The sequence below is a fragment of the Bos grunniens genome, chromosome 17, assembly GCF_055505025.1.
Source record: "Bos grunniens cultivar Pamir isolate PY7600 chromosome 17, Bosgru_T2T1.0, whole genome shotgun sequence".
NCBI classification, from domain to species: Eukaryota; Metazoa; Chordata; class Mammalia; order Artiodactyla; family Bovidae; genus Bos; species Bos grunniens.
In genome coordinates, this window is record NC_141181.1 from 47066748 (window position 1) to 47085142 (window position 18395).

Genomic DNA, 18395 nt, shown 5'->3' on the forward strand with positions numbered 1-18395 from the left:
TTTAAGTTAACTATTTAACTGGCTGTAAACACACACCACCAGCAGAACCTGGGGATGATCTTAATTCTGGCTGAGAATCGGAGCAGAGCAGCCCTTCTGTTGGAGACTTGGCCCCATTTTGAATTGTCCTTACTTTCTAAGAGACTGGGAACACAGGCATTCATTCATCTGATATGTACCCTTTCTCCTTATCTGACTGAAAGTGTAGGTTCATACCAAAACAATAAGAAAAAAAAGAGAAATCATACCAGAAATCATGAAGATTTTTTTTTTAAGGCAACTTCTATATTTAGGAAAACACTATTAACTTTATGCTCTGTCTTTACAGGCTGAACTTACATTTTGCACAGGAGATATTATTACTGTTTTTGGCGAAATTGATGAAGATGGATTTTATTATGTAAGTTTTTGAAGCATCAAATATATAAATATTTTTGCTTGTCTATTCTTTCCCCTAAAATTGTGTGGAAACTTTACCTGGCTTGCTGAAAGGATGGCTAATGTGCTTGTCCTCTTTGCTGAGCCCATAAAATATGGGAAGGCAGTTCTGTGATCTTCACTGTTACTTCTCTTTAAAAGGACTATTTTCAATGCATACGAGCTGTTGACAAAGTAAGAGTATTCACATGCTCACATTAAACATTTCTTTCATTCAAACATTTACCAAGCAGTTTAATTTTCTGGATTACTTAGTGCCTGCGTGCATGCTAAGTCACTTCAGTCGTGTCCGACTCTTTGTAGCCCTATGGACTGTAGCCTGCCAGGCTCCTCTGTCCATGGGATTCTCCAGGCAAGAATACTGGAGTGAGTTGCCATTTCCTTCTCCAGGGGATCTTCCCCAATCCAAGGATGGAACCCGAGTCTCTTACGTCTCCTGCATTGGCAGGTGGATTCTTTACCACTAGTGCCACCTGGGAAGCCCCATTTAGTGCATAGGTAATACATTTTCAAATGGTGAGAGGAAGAAATACAAAGAAGCAAAATTAATTAAAACCAACAGGATCTCAAGCTCCTCCCTCTTACAGCACCGTGGACCCAGCCTCTGGGATAGGGATGGGGGAGTCCTGACTCTGCCCTGGGCCAGCGGAGCAGATCTCCTGATATTCCTGAAGAGAAGGCAGGCATGTTGGGTAGTCATCTTAGGGGCACCTCCCCAGCCAGACACCTACTGCTGTTCCTAGCCTTAGGAATGGGGTCAGCATCTTGCATCCCACTTTCCTCCTCTTTCTGTTTTTGTTTTTTTTTTAAATAATGAAAATAATCAAGAAACTCTCAAGCCCTGACAAGGCAGGTTTCTCTTGGGGTCAAATGGATTTTACAACATCAGGCACACACGGTATTTCAAAGCTCCTCTGATGCAGTTTCTGATTTTTAAGAGAATAGTTTTTAGTGAGACTGTTCATGGTGTTACCAACCAGGGTTCTTGGCCTTCCCCAATCAATAGAAATTGATCAGAGGTCAGACAAAAATTCAGGTAAGGCTTTACTTGGGCCCCTGGTGCACAGTGGGGAGCCAGAACAAACAACAGGTTTGCCTGCTTGCTCTCAGATGAGGGGGACGAGCGTGTTCCTTACATGGGGTGAGGGTAGAGGTGTGTCCAGGGGTCAGCCCGGAAGGGTAGCTTAGGTGGTTTGCCCACCCCTTAGGTGGTGGTGTGTGCAGGGGGCATGCGAGGTACCCTGGCTTTGCTCTCAAACCTCTGCTTTTACTCTGGGCTCTTCAGAAGTGGCAGCTGGGTTTTGGGGTCTCTTTGTACCCCGTTGTCCGTAATTTGCCCTAACTGACTCCTTGCATGGAGTTAGTTTTAGTTCCTTCGAGTTTCTTTGTGTTCTGATGCTGGAGATGTTTCACCAGGTGCAGGCACTGCAGCAGAAGGTCCCGGGTTCCGGGTCCAAGCCTGTCTCAACACTTTGTCCATATGTTGCAAGTATTTCTTTTTCTAGGTAATCATCTGCTTTTCAAATTTTCCATTTTGTGTGTGGTTTTGTTGTCTTGTCTTTTATGAAGCAGAAGTTTTAAATTTTTATGTAAATTTTTATGTTTTTCAGCCCTTGGGAGGCATGCTTAAAAGTCCTTCAAGGTGATAGAAATAATCATTTTATCTTGGTTCTTCACTTTGATAGCTTCATTTTCACATATAAATCTCAAGTGTCTAACTTTATTTCTAATTAGAGAAACTAATGTCCCCATGCCACTTATTAAGTAATCCATCCTTTCCTACTGTTTAAAAATCCCACCCTTCTGTGTACTACACGCCTAGTATACAGAATGTGCAGTACACTCCCAGGTACACAGGACCAGACTGCATCCATATCTCAGCTACTCGATTCTCTCAATTACTGTGCTTTTATAATTCATTTTCATATTTGGGAGGGATCTCTTCACTAGGATCCCACCCCACAACAAAGCCATAGTACTTTATTTAGAGGTGCATTTAGTTTTTAGAGGAAACTGGGGAGTTTTTAGATGACATGACATTGTCTTTCAACTCTAACATAGGTGTGTCTGACTTTTTCTAAGTTTTTCCTTTCATCTGTTCATGAATTTATTCTTACACATCCTTATATATCTTTTAAAGTTCATTCTTATGTTCTTGCTATTATGATTTTTCTGGTGTATATTTTACTGGTTGCCGGGGTCCAGTCCCGGTGGATCCAAGGAATTCGAAGCGGGGACGGCGCCGGCGAGGATCAGGAAACAACTGCTTAATTAAACGTTAATTAAGGATATAAAGAGTAATAGAATAAGGATAGCTCAGTGAGGAAATTCAGTGGAGAAAAGATGCTGAATAATTCAGCCAGAAGGTGAGAGAAAGAACGACATGGGGAGACCAAGTTTCGGTGAACAAGGCCCGCACTTTATTTTCCAAAGTAGTTTTTATACCTTAAGTTATGCATAGAGGATAATGGGGGAAGGGGTAGAGTCATGCAGTAAGCCAGGCTTTCTTCCTGCAAACTTATCATATGCAAAAGTTTAGGTGATTTGCATCATCTTCTGGCCCGGAGGCCTGTTAACATTTTAAGACCCTTTCTTCAGAAAACTTATTTTTCTCTAAAGGTGATTAGTCAAGCACCACCCTCCAAAAGCATTAGATAAAGTTGCATTCCTATAGGGCAAAGGTGTGGTGGGCTATAACAAGAAAAAGAATTAACTCAAGGGTCCAAGGTTACAAACATTACTACTTACACCAATTATATTAATCAATACACTGCCAGGGACACAGTAGGTAAGGGATATGGAAACTTAGCAGCAAACATTGGCCCAACAAGTGAAAAACCCTTCACCAATACAATTTCTAATCAATCTTTTAACTGCTCAAAAGAATCTGTATTTAGACAGTTTAGAACATCTCATGCCTCTCACAGTTGGGAGGCTCTGAACAATCCCATATGGCTGGAAAAACCTATTCAGGCAGGCTAGAGGACTTCCAAAGGAGTTTGTAGGTTGAAACACTATCACACCCAGGAACTTTATTAACTGGAGCTGTAAGTTAACTCTTTTTTCAGAGAGAGGGACTGGGGGACAGCCCCCCATAAAGTCAGAGGTGTAGGTGAGAGCACAAAGCAGAAAGTAGGGAGACTCTGGTTTTGGGGGTAGATGCTCGAGAATTTCCAGGGGAACTCCTGAGGCTTGATCCCGCCTTTTGCGTATGCCGAGCCTCCTTCCTCATGACCTTTGCCAGGGGCGGAGCTCCTGCTCAAGGCAACTGGTTATTTAGAAAGTATCTTGGAAATGTGTGTATACATATGTATGTGTGTATGTATCTGTTTTGTGTATATGTATGCAACACACATGTATGTGTGCATATGTGCATACATGCAAACATGCATGAATGTGTGTGCATGTGTATGTATATGGGCATGTGTGTGTGTTTGCGTGTGTGTGTGTGTGTGTGCATTTTATGTGCATGTACGTGTGTGCTCGCTGTGCCTGTTTATCTGCATGTTTATGCTCCCCTACAAATCTTTATTCTGGATGCATTATTTCCATTGTCGTCAGTTGGTTCTCTTGGGTTCCCAGAGTCAAGACATTTTGTCTTTTCTTTAATATCAGTCATCTCTTCTTACTGTCTTACTGCATCATTTAGAACAATTATGAATAGTGAGGATAGGGGATCCTTGACATAATGTATTTTAGTAGGAATATCACTAATCTTTACACTGTTATGTGTTAAGCTAGACTATCAATAGAGAGATGGTCTTTATACTGTTAAGTATCTTGTTTCCATTTGCTAAGCTTATTTTTTTTCTCAGTAAATTATTGACCATGGTATACCACTATTTTTTACAACTATTTTTAAAGAGCTGTATTTGATTTGCTAACATTTTATTCAGAATCATATTTATGTTCCAGAAATTATATTGGAATATAATTTTTGGAATATCTCTTATATGGCTTTTGATATCAGGATTATGCTAGAATTGTGAATGAACTGGTAAGCTTCCAGTATTTTTCATGATCTGGACAGCTAAAATGACATAGTTAGGTCTTATAATTATGTGAAGATTATGTCTAAAAGGTCTTTTAGGTTCATTATCTTTTTAGGATGCGGTTGTACAAAAGTTTTCATTTGCTTAAATGATTATATTCTTATTGAGTCAATTTTTTTAGAATCTATGTATATTTAGAAGGCCAGACCTTTCATTTATATTTTAAAACATCTAGACAAAACTGGACATAGTATTATCTGGTTATTTAAAAATATTTTTCTACTATGAGCTGCATGTTTCCATTGCTGTGTTATGTTTTATCTCTTTGTTTTCTTGGCTTAGCCTACCTAAATTTTGCATGATAGTAGGAATCAGATCTAAATTGATATGAAATGTACACTTTTTATTTATATCTCCACCAAATGGCTTTACTGTTATTTTGTTGGTCTGATTTGCTGAGTAGACTGCCCAGTCCACTTATTCTCAATTACTTCTTATTTGATAAATGAGAACTGGGGATATATAACTTGATACCAATAATCTCAAGCTTCACCAAACTTGTGTTGTTTGACATTGCATGCAATCTTGAAAGCTCTCATAAGAGCTAACTTTTTCTGGGATATACTCCTGTGATCTCTTCCCAGTCTCTCCTCAGTTCCAAACATCCCATAATGAACAGAGAGTAGATGGAGGGACCTCTGTTGTCCACCTGGGCCTTCCCCTCCACAATCCATAGCATCCAGAGTGAAGTCAATCACTTGAGATTTCCAGCACCCCATAATGCTTCCGCCCTTACTTAGCCTGTGTTAACCAGATGCTTGCATGGTGCAGTGTTTCTACACCCAGACTCTTAAGTCATGTACTGTGATAGGTCAGAAGGAAACTGGCTGCACAGTAGCAGTCTAAAAGCATTAAAGCCAGCAAAGAAGGAGAACTACGCAAGCATGACTGGGCTTCGTGCTGACCGTGCATGAAGAAAATGCGGCAGTTGTAATGTTTTCTGCCATTTAGCCTAACATAATCCAATTCTGTTTGAATGTAAGGTCTTGACACGGTTTGTATTTGGCCTCAAACATGGAAATGAGGCTCAAAGAGGACCACAGATCTGAGTGTGAAGGATCTGCAAGAGGGAAGAAATGTCAGGTTTCTCTTAGAGACAGTTGTAGTCAAGGGTTTTGCAAATGGAATGTTGAAGGGAGGTGGGAGTCCCAGGGGGCTTGGTTACGTGTCACCAAGAGTCCAGGGTACAAGCTATGGAATGACCCAGGTGAGGAACAAGGGCTTGAACTGAGATGGTAACTGAGGCAGACAGATACTGGAGGCTCAGATGGTTAGTTGGGACATCTTCCAGGAATATCTCAAGGTTCTGCCTTAGCTGATGGGTGCCCTGGGTAAAACAGGAATAAGGACATGTTTGAGAGGAAAACACGAAATACTGAGCTTGAGGCTACAGAGCCTCTCCAAGACGGAGGAGTACTCACGCCCCTGGAATATTCTAGTGATCACATCTGACAGTGGTGTCACGCACACTTCTGACACGTGATTTAACAGACCTGTATGAGGGAGGCTCAGGAGAAAAGAGAGGAAACACTGTAGAGACAGTACCCCCACACTCCATTCAGTGAGCCTAGGGCAGGGTTCAGCCCGGAAGCCTGAACAGGCAGGAGGGTATAGGTCTGTGGTCACACAGGTGCCTGCTGTGATGTGAGCATGGTACTGATGGGGATTTGTGTGTAAAGCTGTATTTTCACAGAACGTAGTCCCCAATTATGAGCCAACTACTCCATCTGGTGCTCACCCAAAGAAGGTCATTTTCTGATGCTGGAGGAAAAAAAAAAAAAAGCTGGCTGTTAAAGAGTTACTGGGAGGTCTGGACTGTATAGAGATTCCAGTGTCTGTGTATCGACGTTGTCTGCAACCTTTGACGTGGAAGAAATCATCAGGGACACGTGCACAATAAAAGATAAAGGTGTCCTAGAAAGTCTCTAAGTAACAGCAACAGAGAAAAGCAAGCTAACAGGAGAGCCTGAGGAAGAAGGGTTGAAGCTGAACAGGAGAACAGGAGAGTGGAATCTTCAAGGTCAAAGCAGGAGGCAGGTGATGGCTGAACTGGGCAGGTGGATTTGGGGCTCAGGAGGATTACTGCATAGGAAAACATGGGCGGTACCTGGACCTGCCTCTTTTTAAAAAATTCATTTTAATTGTGATAAAACACAATTCAACCTTAATCACTCGTTAGTGTGTAGTTCACTGGTGTTAAGTACACTCATATTGTTGCACAACCATCACAACCATCCCCCTCTAGAACTCTTTTCATCTTGCAAAGTTAACACTGTCCCCAGCACCCACCATTCTCCTGTGACTCTGACTACTCTAGGAACCTCGTGTAAGTGGAATCATTCAGTGTTCTTCTTTTGACCATTCGCCTAGCATGCTATCCTCGAGGTTCATCACCGTCGTAGCATAGCTCAGATTTTCCTTCCTTTCCGAAGGCTGAATCATACTGCATTGAGCCACACATCGTTTATCCATTCATCCACCGATACAGTTAGGGTGACTCCATCTTCTGGCTGTTGTGAAGAGTGCTGTGAATACAGCCATACCAGAACCTCTTCAAGACTCTGCTTTTAATTCAAGTAAATACCCAGAAGTGGAACTGTTCGATCATATAGTAATTTTAATTTTTTGAGGAGCCAGCATACTGTTTTTTCCACAGTGGCTGTACTGTTTTACAGTCCCACCGATAGCATGCAAGTGTCCAATTTCTCTGTATCTACACCAGTATTGCCATCCTAATGCTGTTTTGATTTTTGTTTCCCTAATAAATAGTGATGCTGAGCATCTTTTATGTGCTTGTTAACCCTTTGTATGTCTTTTTGTGAGAAATATCTATTCAGGTTCTTTGCCCACTTTTTAACTGGATGAATTATTTTGTAAAGCTGTAGAATTTTTTCATATATCCTTTATAACTCGTATTAGATAATAACTTGCAAGTATTTTCTCCCATCGTGTAGGTTTGTTTTACACTCTGTTGGTCATGTCCTTGGATGCATAGTTTTTAATTTTGATGTTGTGAGCTGTCACTTTCAAATTGTCATTTCCTAGACCCTGAACAAAGAAACAGACTCCCATGTTATCTGGGGCCAGTTTTGAACTTGGTTTTGGGTTCTGTGGGGCAGTTGGCACTGGGGGGGATTGACATGTGGACTGTGAACCTCTCGATACATCCGGTGAGCAGCTGGTCTAGGTTACATGCTGTATTGCTGATCCTGCTGACAGCACCAGTTGTCTCGCTGTTCACACCGTCTGCACTGTTCCATGAACCCATGGTAGACAAGGTGTGAGTGGTAAAGCTGGAAGAAGACCTGAGGAGCCATAGGAACTGCAGAAACGTTTATTCTCTCCTGGCTGACGCAGCAGCCATAGCATAACCGAAGACAACACAACCTCTCTGCTGGCTGATGCAGCAGCCACAACGGTATTCTCTCCTGGCTGACATAGCAGCCGTAGCAGTAGACACGCTGCATTCTCTCCTCTCATGGCCGACACAGCCATGACGCACCAGTAACATGCCTGCTTTCTTTAGGTGGCGCTCATACAGGCGTACTGCACAAAGTAGCCCTTGACCAAGCGAGTACCTCATGACGCCCGTGTACAGTGCTACAAATGATCTCAGCTGTTACATCGTCACTGTTTACACTATGTGGAGCAAGAGAGCCTGAACCCACCATCTTGGCTAATTTACTCTCTCCCCACACATGCATAGGCATGTTACTGAGTAGAAAGGTATCAACTGAAGCAGTCACCTCTAAGGAGGTATCGACAGTTTCATCTTCCTCTATTGTGTGGATCCTTACAGTGAGACTGTAGTAAAGCATAGGATGAACTGGTCTGTCCCTTCAATCCTGCCTCTGCCCCCACACCCCCAGCTCCCCTCTCTCAATGTGCCTGAGCAATGGTATTTTTTACAAGTTTTCTAGGAATTCAGAGGTCAGCCAGGGCTGAGAACTATGAAGTGAGATGCTCTCAAAGAGTGTTTCTAAGCGTGGCTGATCCTAAGACTCATCCAGGCCTCTTGGCTGGAACAGATTCTTCGGCTCCACCGTAGTCCAAAATGAGACTTGGGGTGGGGAGGGAGAAGGAGGGAGATGGGCGTGACCCTGTACTTCAAGCACATGGCCAAGGTCATTCTTGTGACCAGGGGAGTTAGGAAACGCTGGCGTCCCTAGCTCTACCACTTTTGAACCATGATAAACTCACTACTCTGAGCTATATTCCTTTAGTGAAAGCAAGAAGTGGGTTTCTGGGAACAAGGGTCAGTCATTCTTCTTTCTCATCTCTGTGTTTCTAGGGGGAGCTTAATGGGCAGAAAGGGCTTGTACCTTCCAACTTCCTAGAAGAAGTGCCTGATGATGTAGAAGTCTACCTTTCCGACGCGCCGTCCCACTACTCACAGGACACGCCAATGCGCTCCAAGACGAAAAGGGTAAGCACAAGCACTCAGCATGTTTCACCCCCTCCCGCTCTGCTGTAGGTGGTCCAGTACAGCCTGTGCGTTGCTCTCTTTATACCTTAGGCCGAAAAGCATAGACCCTGAGTTTTTTCTCTGCCCTTCCATGGGGATTGTGCCCCAAAATTCTAACCACGTTTATTTGTTCCACAAAAATGACCCTTTCGATCTAATCAGCCTGCTCTACTCACAAAGGAGCTTCCCATCCTGCATCCCAGGAGCACATCTCAGTTTGATCAAGAGTGAGGAGGGGATGGCTAGTCCATAGATTCAGTGGGCAGTAATGATTGTTTGCCCTGTTAGGACTTAACAGATCCTCTGAACAAAGGTCAGAGAACTTCTCAACCATATATAACTATTAGATTACATTCATGTTTAGTGTCTCATTTTTATTTTATTTCATCACTGCGAGTTTTTATATATTATATTTTTATATATATATATTTTTATTTCTTTGCTCATCTGCTTGGAAACAGAAGAAGAGTGTTCATTTCACACCTTAATCAGGCAATGTAGCCTTCACGTAAGTGAGCAACTGAAGATACCTATAAAGATACCAACTTAAGCTACCTTAACTGGACCAATGCGGTAGACTTAAGGCTTCACTGTGGGGTTAAAAAAAAAAAAAGAAATATGTCTCAAAAACCCATTGGACCTAAAGTATTACTTGGTCTCAGTTGTAAAGCAACTGAATTTGCAGTGAAATAAATCATCTTTAATAATTATTTCCTATGATTTACATTGAGAATATTTGAAAGGCCAACATTGGGAACATATTTCTTAACAGGCTAATTGTTTGTTTACACAGTGTTCCAATGTCTACTCATAATTAAAGCTGCATATTGCATTGTTAGCCACTCTTGGAAAAAGCACAACCTAATAAATGTTTACTATGGAAATTTTACTTAAAAAAAAAATGCAACTCGAGATCGAGCAGATGAGTAGTGACCAAGAGGTGATCTAGAGTTGGCACTGAACACTTCCCATGCTGGCTTGAGCAGCAGATGGCTTTTTCTTAAGTGACCACCCCTCTACCTTACAGGAGAGCTGGTGCTTCTCCTCAAAGCACAAGTGAGTGTCCTGAACACAAAAGCGTTTGGTGGAAGACTGCTCTGTTGGTATACCAATGCAATACTAAGTTTAATGAAACATGCAGCTCAAACGATTGCATTAGATGGAATAGATGGTATCTTCAGGTGTACTTTGGGATGCTTTACTAGGTGTTTTCCATTAGAATTAGACCTTGATTTTAAATCCAAGTAAGCTTGAAGCCCCTTGGCTCATATCATTTGCCTGTTGAATAATGAACACTCATGTTAGAGAGAGGTCTGCTCTGGTGAGGTAAGGGAGTAAGAGGAGTTCAGGCATGCCCAGGGCAGAAACGTGGGTGAGGCCAGTTGTCATGCCTCCCATGCCGTTCTGCTCTTGCAAAGCAGCATTAAGCACTGAAGTGTACAGTCCTACCATGTGCTCTATATTGACAAAAAGACATCTTTAATATCTTGGAAATAAGCATACAAGAAGGGCCTTTAAGCTTTCTTTGATTGTAATTAAGGTTCATTTTAGTTTTTTTTTTCTTTCAACCGGTGTGCCATCTCCAGTGTTTCTACAGTATACTAACTAACCCAGGAGTGCACTCAACAATGTCAGGGTTTTATATACCCAAGTAGTTTTCATATACAACAAAACTTTCTTTAAGAACTTTTGTGTTTAAGATTACTTTTGTGTTTAAGATGGGTACTTGGCCAATATTACTCTCAACCTAATTCAAAATAACTCTTTTTTTTTCCTGCTCTTGGTCTTAGTTTACAAAGTAAATTATTACCTAGCTTTGTTTTGCCAAAGCAATGGCCACCCCCTCCCCGGAGACAAAGAAACTGAAAACCCAACATTGATGGCTAGACCCCCTGTAAGAGATATGCCCTGGGAGAGGTGTGAGCCTCTCAGAGCATACTTTAACCCTTGAAAGAAGAAACGATCCACCCTTACCTTTCCTGGTGGGAAGCGGGGCAGTGTGGTGTTTCTGATGTTACCGAGTGAGCGGATGGATGTTGTTGGCGCTCGCGCACTCAATAAACTGTAACAATGTACCTACTAGGTTCCTCCTGAGGGTTCAGGTACAGCAAGGAGAGCGCCATCCCCCACAGTACATCTCCATTCGGGGTCACCTACGTCATCTATGGGTACTGGTAGTCCTGGGAGAGGCAGGGAAATGTCCTCGAAAAAGAAAAAGGGGCTGCTTTCCAAAGGCAAGAAACTGCTGAAAAAGCTGGGTGCAGTGAAATGATTCATGTGCTTCCGGACAACTTCCAAATCTATGTAATTTTCTTTAATTCCAAACTAGGGCTTTCATGACTCAAGTACTTCCTAAAAAAACAATCTTCTCCCCTGACACCAGTAGAGAAATGCTCTTTGCACTACCATCCACTTTAAGCCCAGCGCCAGGACAAAGAGCTGCTGGTGCTCCCACCCGCCTCCGCCCACCGCTCTTATTAGTGCCCGGGCTCTGGCGGGAGCTGGGCTGTCTCGTGAACATGCAGGGAGCCAGTAGCTCTTTGTAGCTCACTCCCTACCTGGGATTCCAGTCTTTGTGCATTTGTCATCTGCCCTTAAAGGAATGATTTCAACCTCTCTCCCTTTTCAAAATGCTTGCCTCATAATGCATAACTCTCACTTTAACTCTGGTCTTGAAATTCCTAGTTTAATCGCCTTGATGTTCTGCCTTATAAATGCACAATGATTTGTACTGTCTAATAAAAACTACAGTGTACACTTTGTATGTGTTGTGCATTCAGTGCTCTCATCCTCACAGACACAGTGGTTTGAAACCAAGTTGTGCAGGCTGTGCAATTTAAGATCCTGGCTTTTCAGCTTTTAAAGCAAGCCAGGCAACACACAGAAAATGTTTACTTATTCAAATCATTCAAAAAAGAGGAGAGGAGATAGCTTTGGTAAAGTACCACACTTCTCCAACCTGCCAGAAACCTGGTAATATTCATTGCTTTCAGTGTTACATTTTGTGGCATATGGATTTACGTTACTTTCATTATTTGTCAAGATGCCATACACAGTCAACAATGAGCAGCACACACGTAAAGCAATCCACATAATGCATAAGCCACACCAGAAACATCCTAAATTTAAGTCTCTTCAAAATTATTCCATACCAATCTTCACCATTGGCACTTGAACAAAAACAGATTTACAAAGTTGTTGGCAGATGTATTTGATGGTTACTATTTTGTAATTCTTGTCCACTTGTAAATTGTTTTTACTCTTTATACATACTTTTCAGACTGCCTTTCTTTTGTAATTTATGGAAGGTTTATAAATGAATGACAAAGCTTTCCCCATTGTGTCTTCAAAAACTATATTGTAAATTGTAATATAATAGTATGTGGTAGATTTATTCAAAGGAAATTACTCTATGTGTGGTTAAGTTCTGCGTGGGTGTGTGCATGTGTACAGCTAGTGTAAAATATTTTATAGAAATAAAATTTGTTATTTTATACAATGCCATTTATTCTGTATCTTTGTTTTAAATGCTTTTTAAAATAATAGCAGCATAACTGAATTCTTTTCTCCTGTATGTACAAAAAAAACTCTATAACATTACCTCTTGTGCACTACTTTTTTTCTAAAGTAATTCTGACCTACGTGTGGGGAGTCATTTACAAAATGCTGTCACCCTAGCATTATTGGTGACAGTCCACTCAGTGACAAACAAAATGCAATCAGTGCTGAGACATACTCTCGTGAAATACGAGCAGCAAAGACGTGGAGAGTGAGTTCAAACCATATTCATAACATCTCCCTTTGGCAACTCTAGAATTCAGATGATCTGAATAAAGAGCTACACCAACTAAATATAATAAAATACTACTTTTCAAAGCATTTTCCTAAAAACTTTATTTTAAAATCCTCCAAATAATAGGATTTATTCTCACTAACAACATGGAAGAGAAAATATAATTCAAATTCATAACTTTATGAAACTATGTATGAATATGTAAAATTATAACATCATAATGCCATTCACATCAAATTATGTTTTCACCTACTGCATTAACAGAAAAGGTTATGTTGCACTAATTGATGACAGAGAAATACTGAATGATCTTGCTTACACGTGGAACCTAAGACAGTTAAACACTTAAAAGCAGAAGGTAGGATGGTAGCTGCCAGGGGCTGAGAGTGGGGGAAATGGGAAGATGTTGGTCAAAGATATGATGTTTCTGGAGATCTAATGTTTAAAGACAAGCTAAACTGCCAGATTAAATGGAGTGTCTTAAAAAATTTTCCAGTGTAAGAAATACCAGTATAAGAAATTAAAGTCTATACAAAGTGTGAATGTCTTTAATGCAACTATTCACTTAAAAATGGTTGAAATGGTAAACTTTGTTATAAATATTTTACCATAATAAACAGAAATTGATAATAATTTCTAAAAAAAAAAAGGTAGAAGTAGAGCCAGGATTAAATCTTTTGACCACATTTACAAATTTCCTAAAATATGAAAATGTAGGCAAACCCAAAGTGATCCTGAGCTGGACTCAGCTTTGATGAATGCTACCAAACATTTAAGGAATACACAAGGCAAACTGTATACAACTTCTCCCAGAGAAGGAAGAAGAAAGAAAAATGCCCACACTCACAAGGCCAGCATTATCCTGCTACCAAAATTAGACAGACACTGTAACAAAACTACAGACCAATAGCATCATGAATATAAATTTAAAAAATTCCTTAACAAAATATTAGCAGATTGAATCCAACAATATATAAAATGATGATATTTTGGTTCATCTTTTTATGATGAACCACATCAACCGTGGTTCATCCCAGGAATGAAGGTTGGTTGCACATGCTGAAGAAAAATCTATGTGTTTCACTGTATTAACAGAACAAAAGAGAAAAGCTACTTAGTCATTGCAATAGATGTGAGGAAAGCACTGGAAGAAATCAACACCCGTTCAGGAAACTAGGGAAAGAAAGGAATTTACCTTAGCTTGATCAAGTTAACAGCCAACATATGTAATGGTGAAAGACTGACCACTCCCCCTTTCTGTCAAAAACAACACAAGGATATCTGTTTAACTACACTGACTACAACCCTACACTGGAGCTTCTAGCCAGAACAATAAGGAAAGAAAAGGAAAAGAAAGTTACATGCTTTTAAAAGAAAGAGGTAAAACAGTCTCTATTTGCAGATGACATGATTGTTCATGCAGAAAATGTTAAGGGATCTACAAAAGGCCATGAGTACTAATAAAGCGAATCTGGCAAGATGACAGGGTACAAGGTCAACATACAAAAATCAATTGTATTTTTGTAAGAGAAGAGGGCAGCAGAGGATGAAACGGTTAGTATCACTGACTCAATGGACATGACCCTGAGCAAACTCTGGGAGATAGTGCAGGACAGGGAAGCCCGGCATGCTGCAGTCCATGGTGTTCCAAAGAATCAGACACGACTTAGCAACTAAACAACAATAAGCTGCATATTTCCTATGAATTTCCCCAACAGGGACCAATTAGACAGAAATGAAAATATAGATATGTGAAATAAAATAATAGAATTAGTTGTGTAGCACCACAAACATGGAATTTTTAGGGACAAATTTAACAAAATACACACAAGACTTGGCTTTCCAGGTGGTGCTAGTGGTAAAGATCCTTCCTGCCAATGCAGGGGACATAAGAGACACGGGTTCGCTCCCTGGGTTAGAAAGAGCCCCTGGAGGAGGGCATGGCAACACACTCCACATTCTAGCCTGGAAAATCCCCTGGACAGAGGAGCCTGGTGGGCCCCAGCCCATAGAATGGCAAGAAGTCAGACATGACTGAAACGACAGCACAACACACAAACAAGACTTGTATACTAAAACTGTGAAACATTGCTGAGAGACTATGAAAAAACTCCTAAACACAGATATATGTTTATGGTTTGGAAGATTCAGTATTGTTAAACTGCCAATTTCTCTCTAAGTAGATCTACTGATTCTGTGAAATACTGGTCAAGGTTCCAGCAGGCTTATTCTAGAAACTGATACACTGATTAAAAAGTTATACAGAAATGCAAATGACCGAGGATAGTCAAAACCATTTTGAAAAAGATGAACAAAGTTAAAAGGGTGACACTGCCTAATTTTGAGACTTATTATAAAGCTAGAGCACTGAAGAATTGATGCTTTTGAACTATGGTGTTGGAGAAGACTCTTGAGAGTCCCTTGGACTGCAAGGAGATCCAACCAGTCCATTCTAAAGGAGATCAGTCCTGGGTGTTCTTTGGAAGGACTAATGCTAAAGCTGAAATGCCAATACTTTGGCCACCTCATGCAAAGAGTTGACTCATTGGAAAAGACCCTGATGCTGGGAGGGATTGGGGGCAGGAGGAGAAGGGGACGACAGAGGATGAGATGGCTGGATGGCATCACCGACTCGATTGAGGTGAGTTCGAGTGAACTCTGGGAGTTGGTGATAGACAGGGAGGCCTGGCGTGCTGCAATTCATGGGGTCGCAAAGAGTCAGACACACTAACTGAAGTGAACAGTAATCAAGACAGTGCTGTTTTGTGTAAAATATAGACATATACGTCAATGGAACACATAAATGCATAATATATAGTAAGTTCATTTTTAACAAAGGTGCCAGGACAATTTAATGGGGGAAATACGGTCTCTTCCAGAAAATTCTGCAGAAAGAAGGGGGATTAATAGGGGAGAAAAGTGACCCTTATCTTACATGATACAAAAAAATTTAACTCAAAATATAGAATTAAATGAAAAAGTTAAAACTATAAAACTTCTAGAAGAAAACACAATAGAAATTTGGTTGGGAAGATATACAGGACACAATTAGCACAAATTATAAGAGGAAAAAACCCCTGATAATTGGACTTCATCAAATTTAAAGACATCTTCTCTTTGACACTTAAGAAAGCAAAACAGAAAGCCAGAAACTGAGGGGAAACATTCATAGTGCACATATGAATATGACAAAAGATTTTTATCCAAAGTATTTAAAGAAAATTTACAATTCAATAAGGCCAACCAATTAAAAAGATATATGCAAATTATTTGAACAGATACTTCATAGAAGCTGTAAGAATGGCTAATGTGCACACAAAAAAATGCTCAATATAATAGCCAGGAAGTAAATGCAATTGATAATACAAATGAGGTACCATTACACACCCACCAGAATGAAAAGGCTGACATCATCACAAGTAGGTGAGGATGTGGAGCAACTGGAATTCTTATGCACTGGAGGGGAGAACAGAATAGGGTAAAATCATTTGCCAACTTATTATAAAATCAGACACTTGGCATGTAAATCCAGCAATTCTACTCCTATGTATTTACCCAAAATAAGTAAAAACTATTTCCACACAGAGGCTGAACAGAATTTTTTTTTTAGAATTTAAAATAGCCCTAAATAAGAAACATCCAAAATATCCATCTGTCAATGGTGAATAGACAATGTGAAATATAATCATACAACGGAATACTGCTTAACAAACAAATCAATTAGGCAATAAAATGGATTAATTTTTGAAGCACTCTTGAGCAAAAGAAGCCAGATACAAAGGAGTACATACTATATGATTCCACTTACATGAAATTCTAGAGTAGGCAGACCATTGTTGCTTGGGGTCAAGGTAGGAAAGACGGTTTGCAAAGAAGCAAGAAGGAACTTTCTGTGGGAGGGAACAGACAGTTTTCTAACTTGACGGTGGCAGAGATACTGGAGAGTATAAATTTGTCAAAACTCAGCAAGTTGCACTCACTTACGTGTAAATTACAATGAAGTTGATTTAAAACAATGGCATTAAATTAGATAAGAGGGAACAGGATTAGAGTGCCCAAAGAGTCTTGCGTTATCTAGAACAGAGGTATATATACTGCCCCATGCCTCAACCTCACAGGCCCCTGAGGTCAGATGGGAAGAAGCTGGCCTCTAATAGGGTGAAAACATGCAAATTCCTGTATCAGGTGCCTTGTGGCAAACAACAACCCTTTATGGCCTGGCTGCTTCCTGGGCAGTGCAATCTCTGATCACTGGGGCCAGGATCCAAGTGCCTGCCTGTGCTAAGGCAACCCTGCCATACCACAGCTAAGGCCATATGGCCCCCCTCTAAAGGGTTCCTTCACGTCACACCTGGTCAACCCTTGCACTGGACTTAGGTCAGGTGGGTGGGGAGCGTGGGCAAGGATGAACTGGGCAGGGCCTCCTTTTCTAGGCACTCATGAAGAATGGCAGAACATCTGGTGCTGAGGTGTGGCCAGAGGCTGGGACTTAGGATCTAGGTTTCTAGGGAGCCTGGTTCATTGTTGTCCACATAGATGATTTCACTTTTCTGCCTTGTACAATTTTATTCCAGCTGTTGCTAAGATTTCTGAGTGTCCCTATGTCCAGGTCCCAAGCCAAGATAACTGGATGGGGGACTACCATTAGGAGTTTTCAAAGCCCTCTGATGACCAGAACATACAGCCTGGGCCGAGAACAACTGTAGAGAGGGGTCCTTTGACATTCACATGCATAAATACAGGGACTGGTTGACTGAGTTGACTTGTTTAGTCATTAAGTCATGTCTAACTCTTTTGTGACGCTATAGACTATAGCCTGCCAGGCTCCTCTGTCTGTGGGATTTCCCAGACAAGAATACTGGAGTGGGTTACCACTTCCTTCTCCAGGGGGTCTTCTGGACCTAGGGACTGAACCCATCTCCTGCATTGGCAGGCAGATTCTTTACCACTGAGGCACCACGGAAGCCTGAGTTAAGGTTTATATTAGTGATTTATCCTTTCAATAAATATTTGAGAACCTGCTATGTGTCAGACACTGATAAAGATGCTGGAGAGACCACAGTGGACAAGACAGTGATGACTGCCCTCTGGGATTCCAAGAATCGTTTGCACTGTAGTAGGGGAACAGAATTTAAAAAGCACAACAATAATATGCTACTGCTACCAGCAAAGCTGGAGAGAACAAGAAGGGTATGTCTCTAGGCTTGTGAGATGCAAAAAAATTTCGAAGGTGGTCCCTCTGCTGGTGACATCTTAGCTGACCTCAAGGAGCATGTGGAAATCTGGGTTTGGAGCACCGGCAAAGGCCCTCGGGCGGGATGAGGGCACCTGGGTGCGCTATGAAGAGCAAGCTAACACAATACCATGACCTGAGATAGTCGCTTGCAAGATTTGGGCAAATGTCTGACTTCATCACTTTGTTGCACAAAGACCAGTTTTGGAAGCTACTCTAGTAATTCAGAGATGGTGGTTGAAACAGAGGATAGGAACAGTGGCTTCAGTATTCATATTTTGAAGGCAGAGCCTATAGGATTTACTGAGGAACCCAAATTGTGACATGAGAAGACTCACGGAGGCGGCCAATGGTTTTGTTCTGAACCGTATGGAAAAATGGAATTCCAATTAACTGAACTGGAGCAGGTCTGAA

At 41.1% G+C, this 18395-nt stretch overlaps 1 protein-coding gene across 11 annotated transcripts in view; it reads left to right on the plus strand.

The window, feature by feature from the left end:
- Positions 1 to 12454, plus strand: part of RIMBP2 (RIMS binding protein 2) — a 307137-nt gene extending 294683 nt beyond the window's left edge. For 7 of the 11 annotated variants that reach the window (XR_015144420.1, XM_086347255.1, XM_086347257.1 and 4 more), the window contains 3 exons: positions 329 to 400; positions 8782 to 8916; positions 11039 to 12454. Coding sequence is in view for 9 of the 11 variants with exons in the window: in XM_086347255.1 (XP_086203381.1) it covers positions 329 to 400; positions 8782 to 8916; positions 11039 to 11227 (396 nt within the window). In the remaining 2 variants the exon portion in view is untranslated. Of the gene's footprint in view, positions 1 to 328; positions 401 to 8781; positions 8917 to 9416; positions 9840 to 11038 lie in introns of those variants that run through there. The other 4 variants (XR_015144419.1, XM_086347259.1, XM_086347262.1 and 1 more) reach the window with 2 other exon arrangements.
- The last annotated feature ends 5941 nt before the right edge of the window (positions 12455 to 18395 follow it).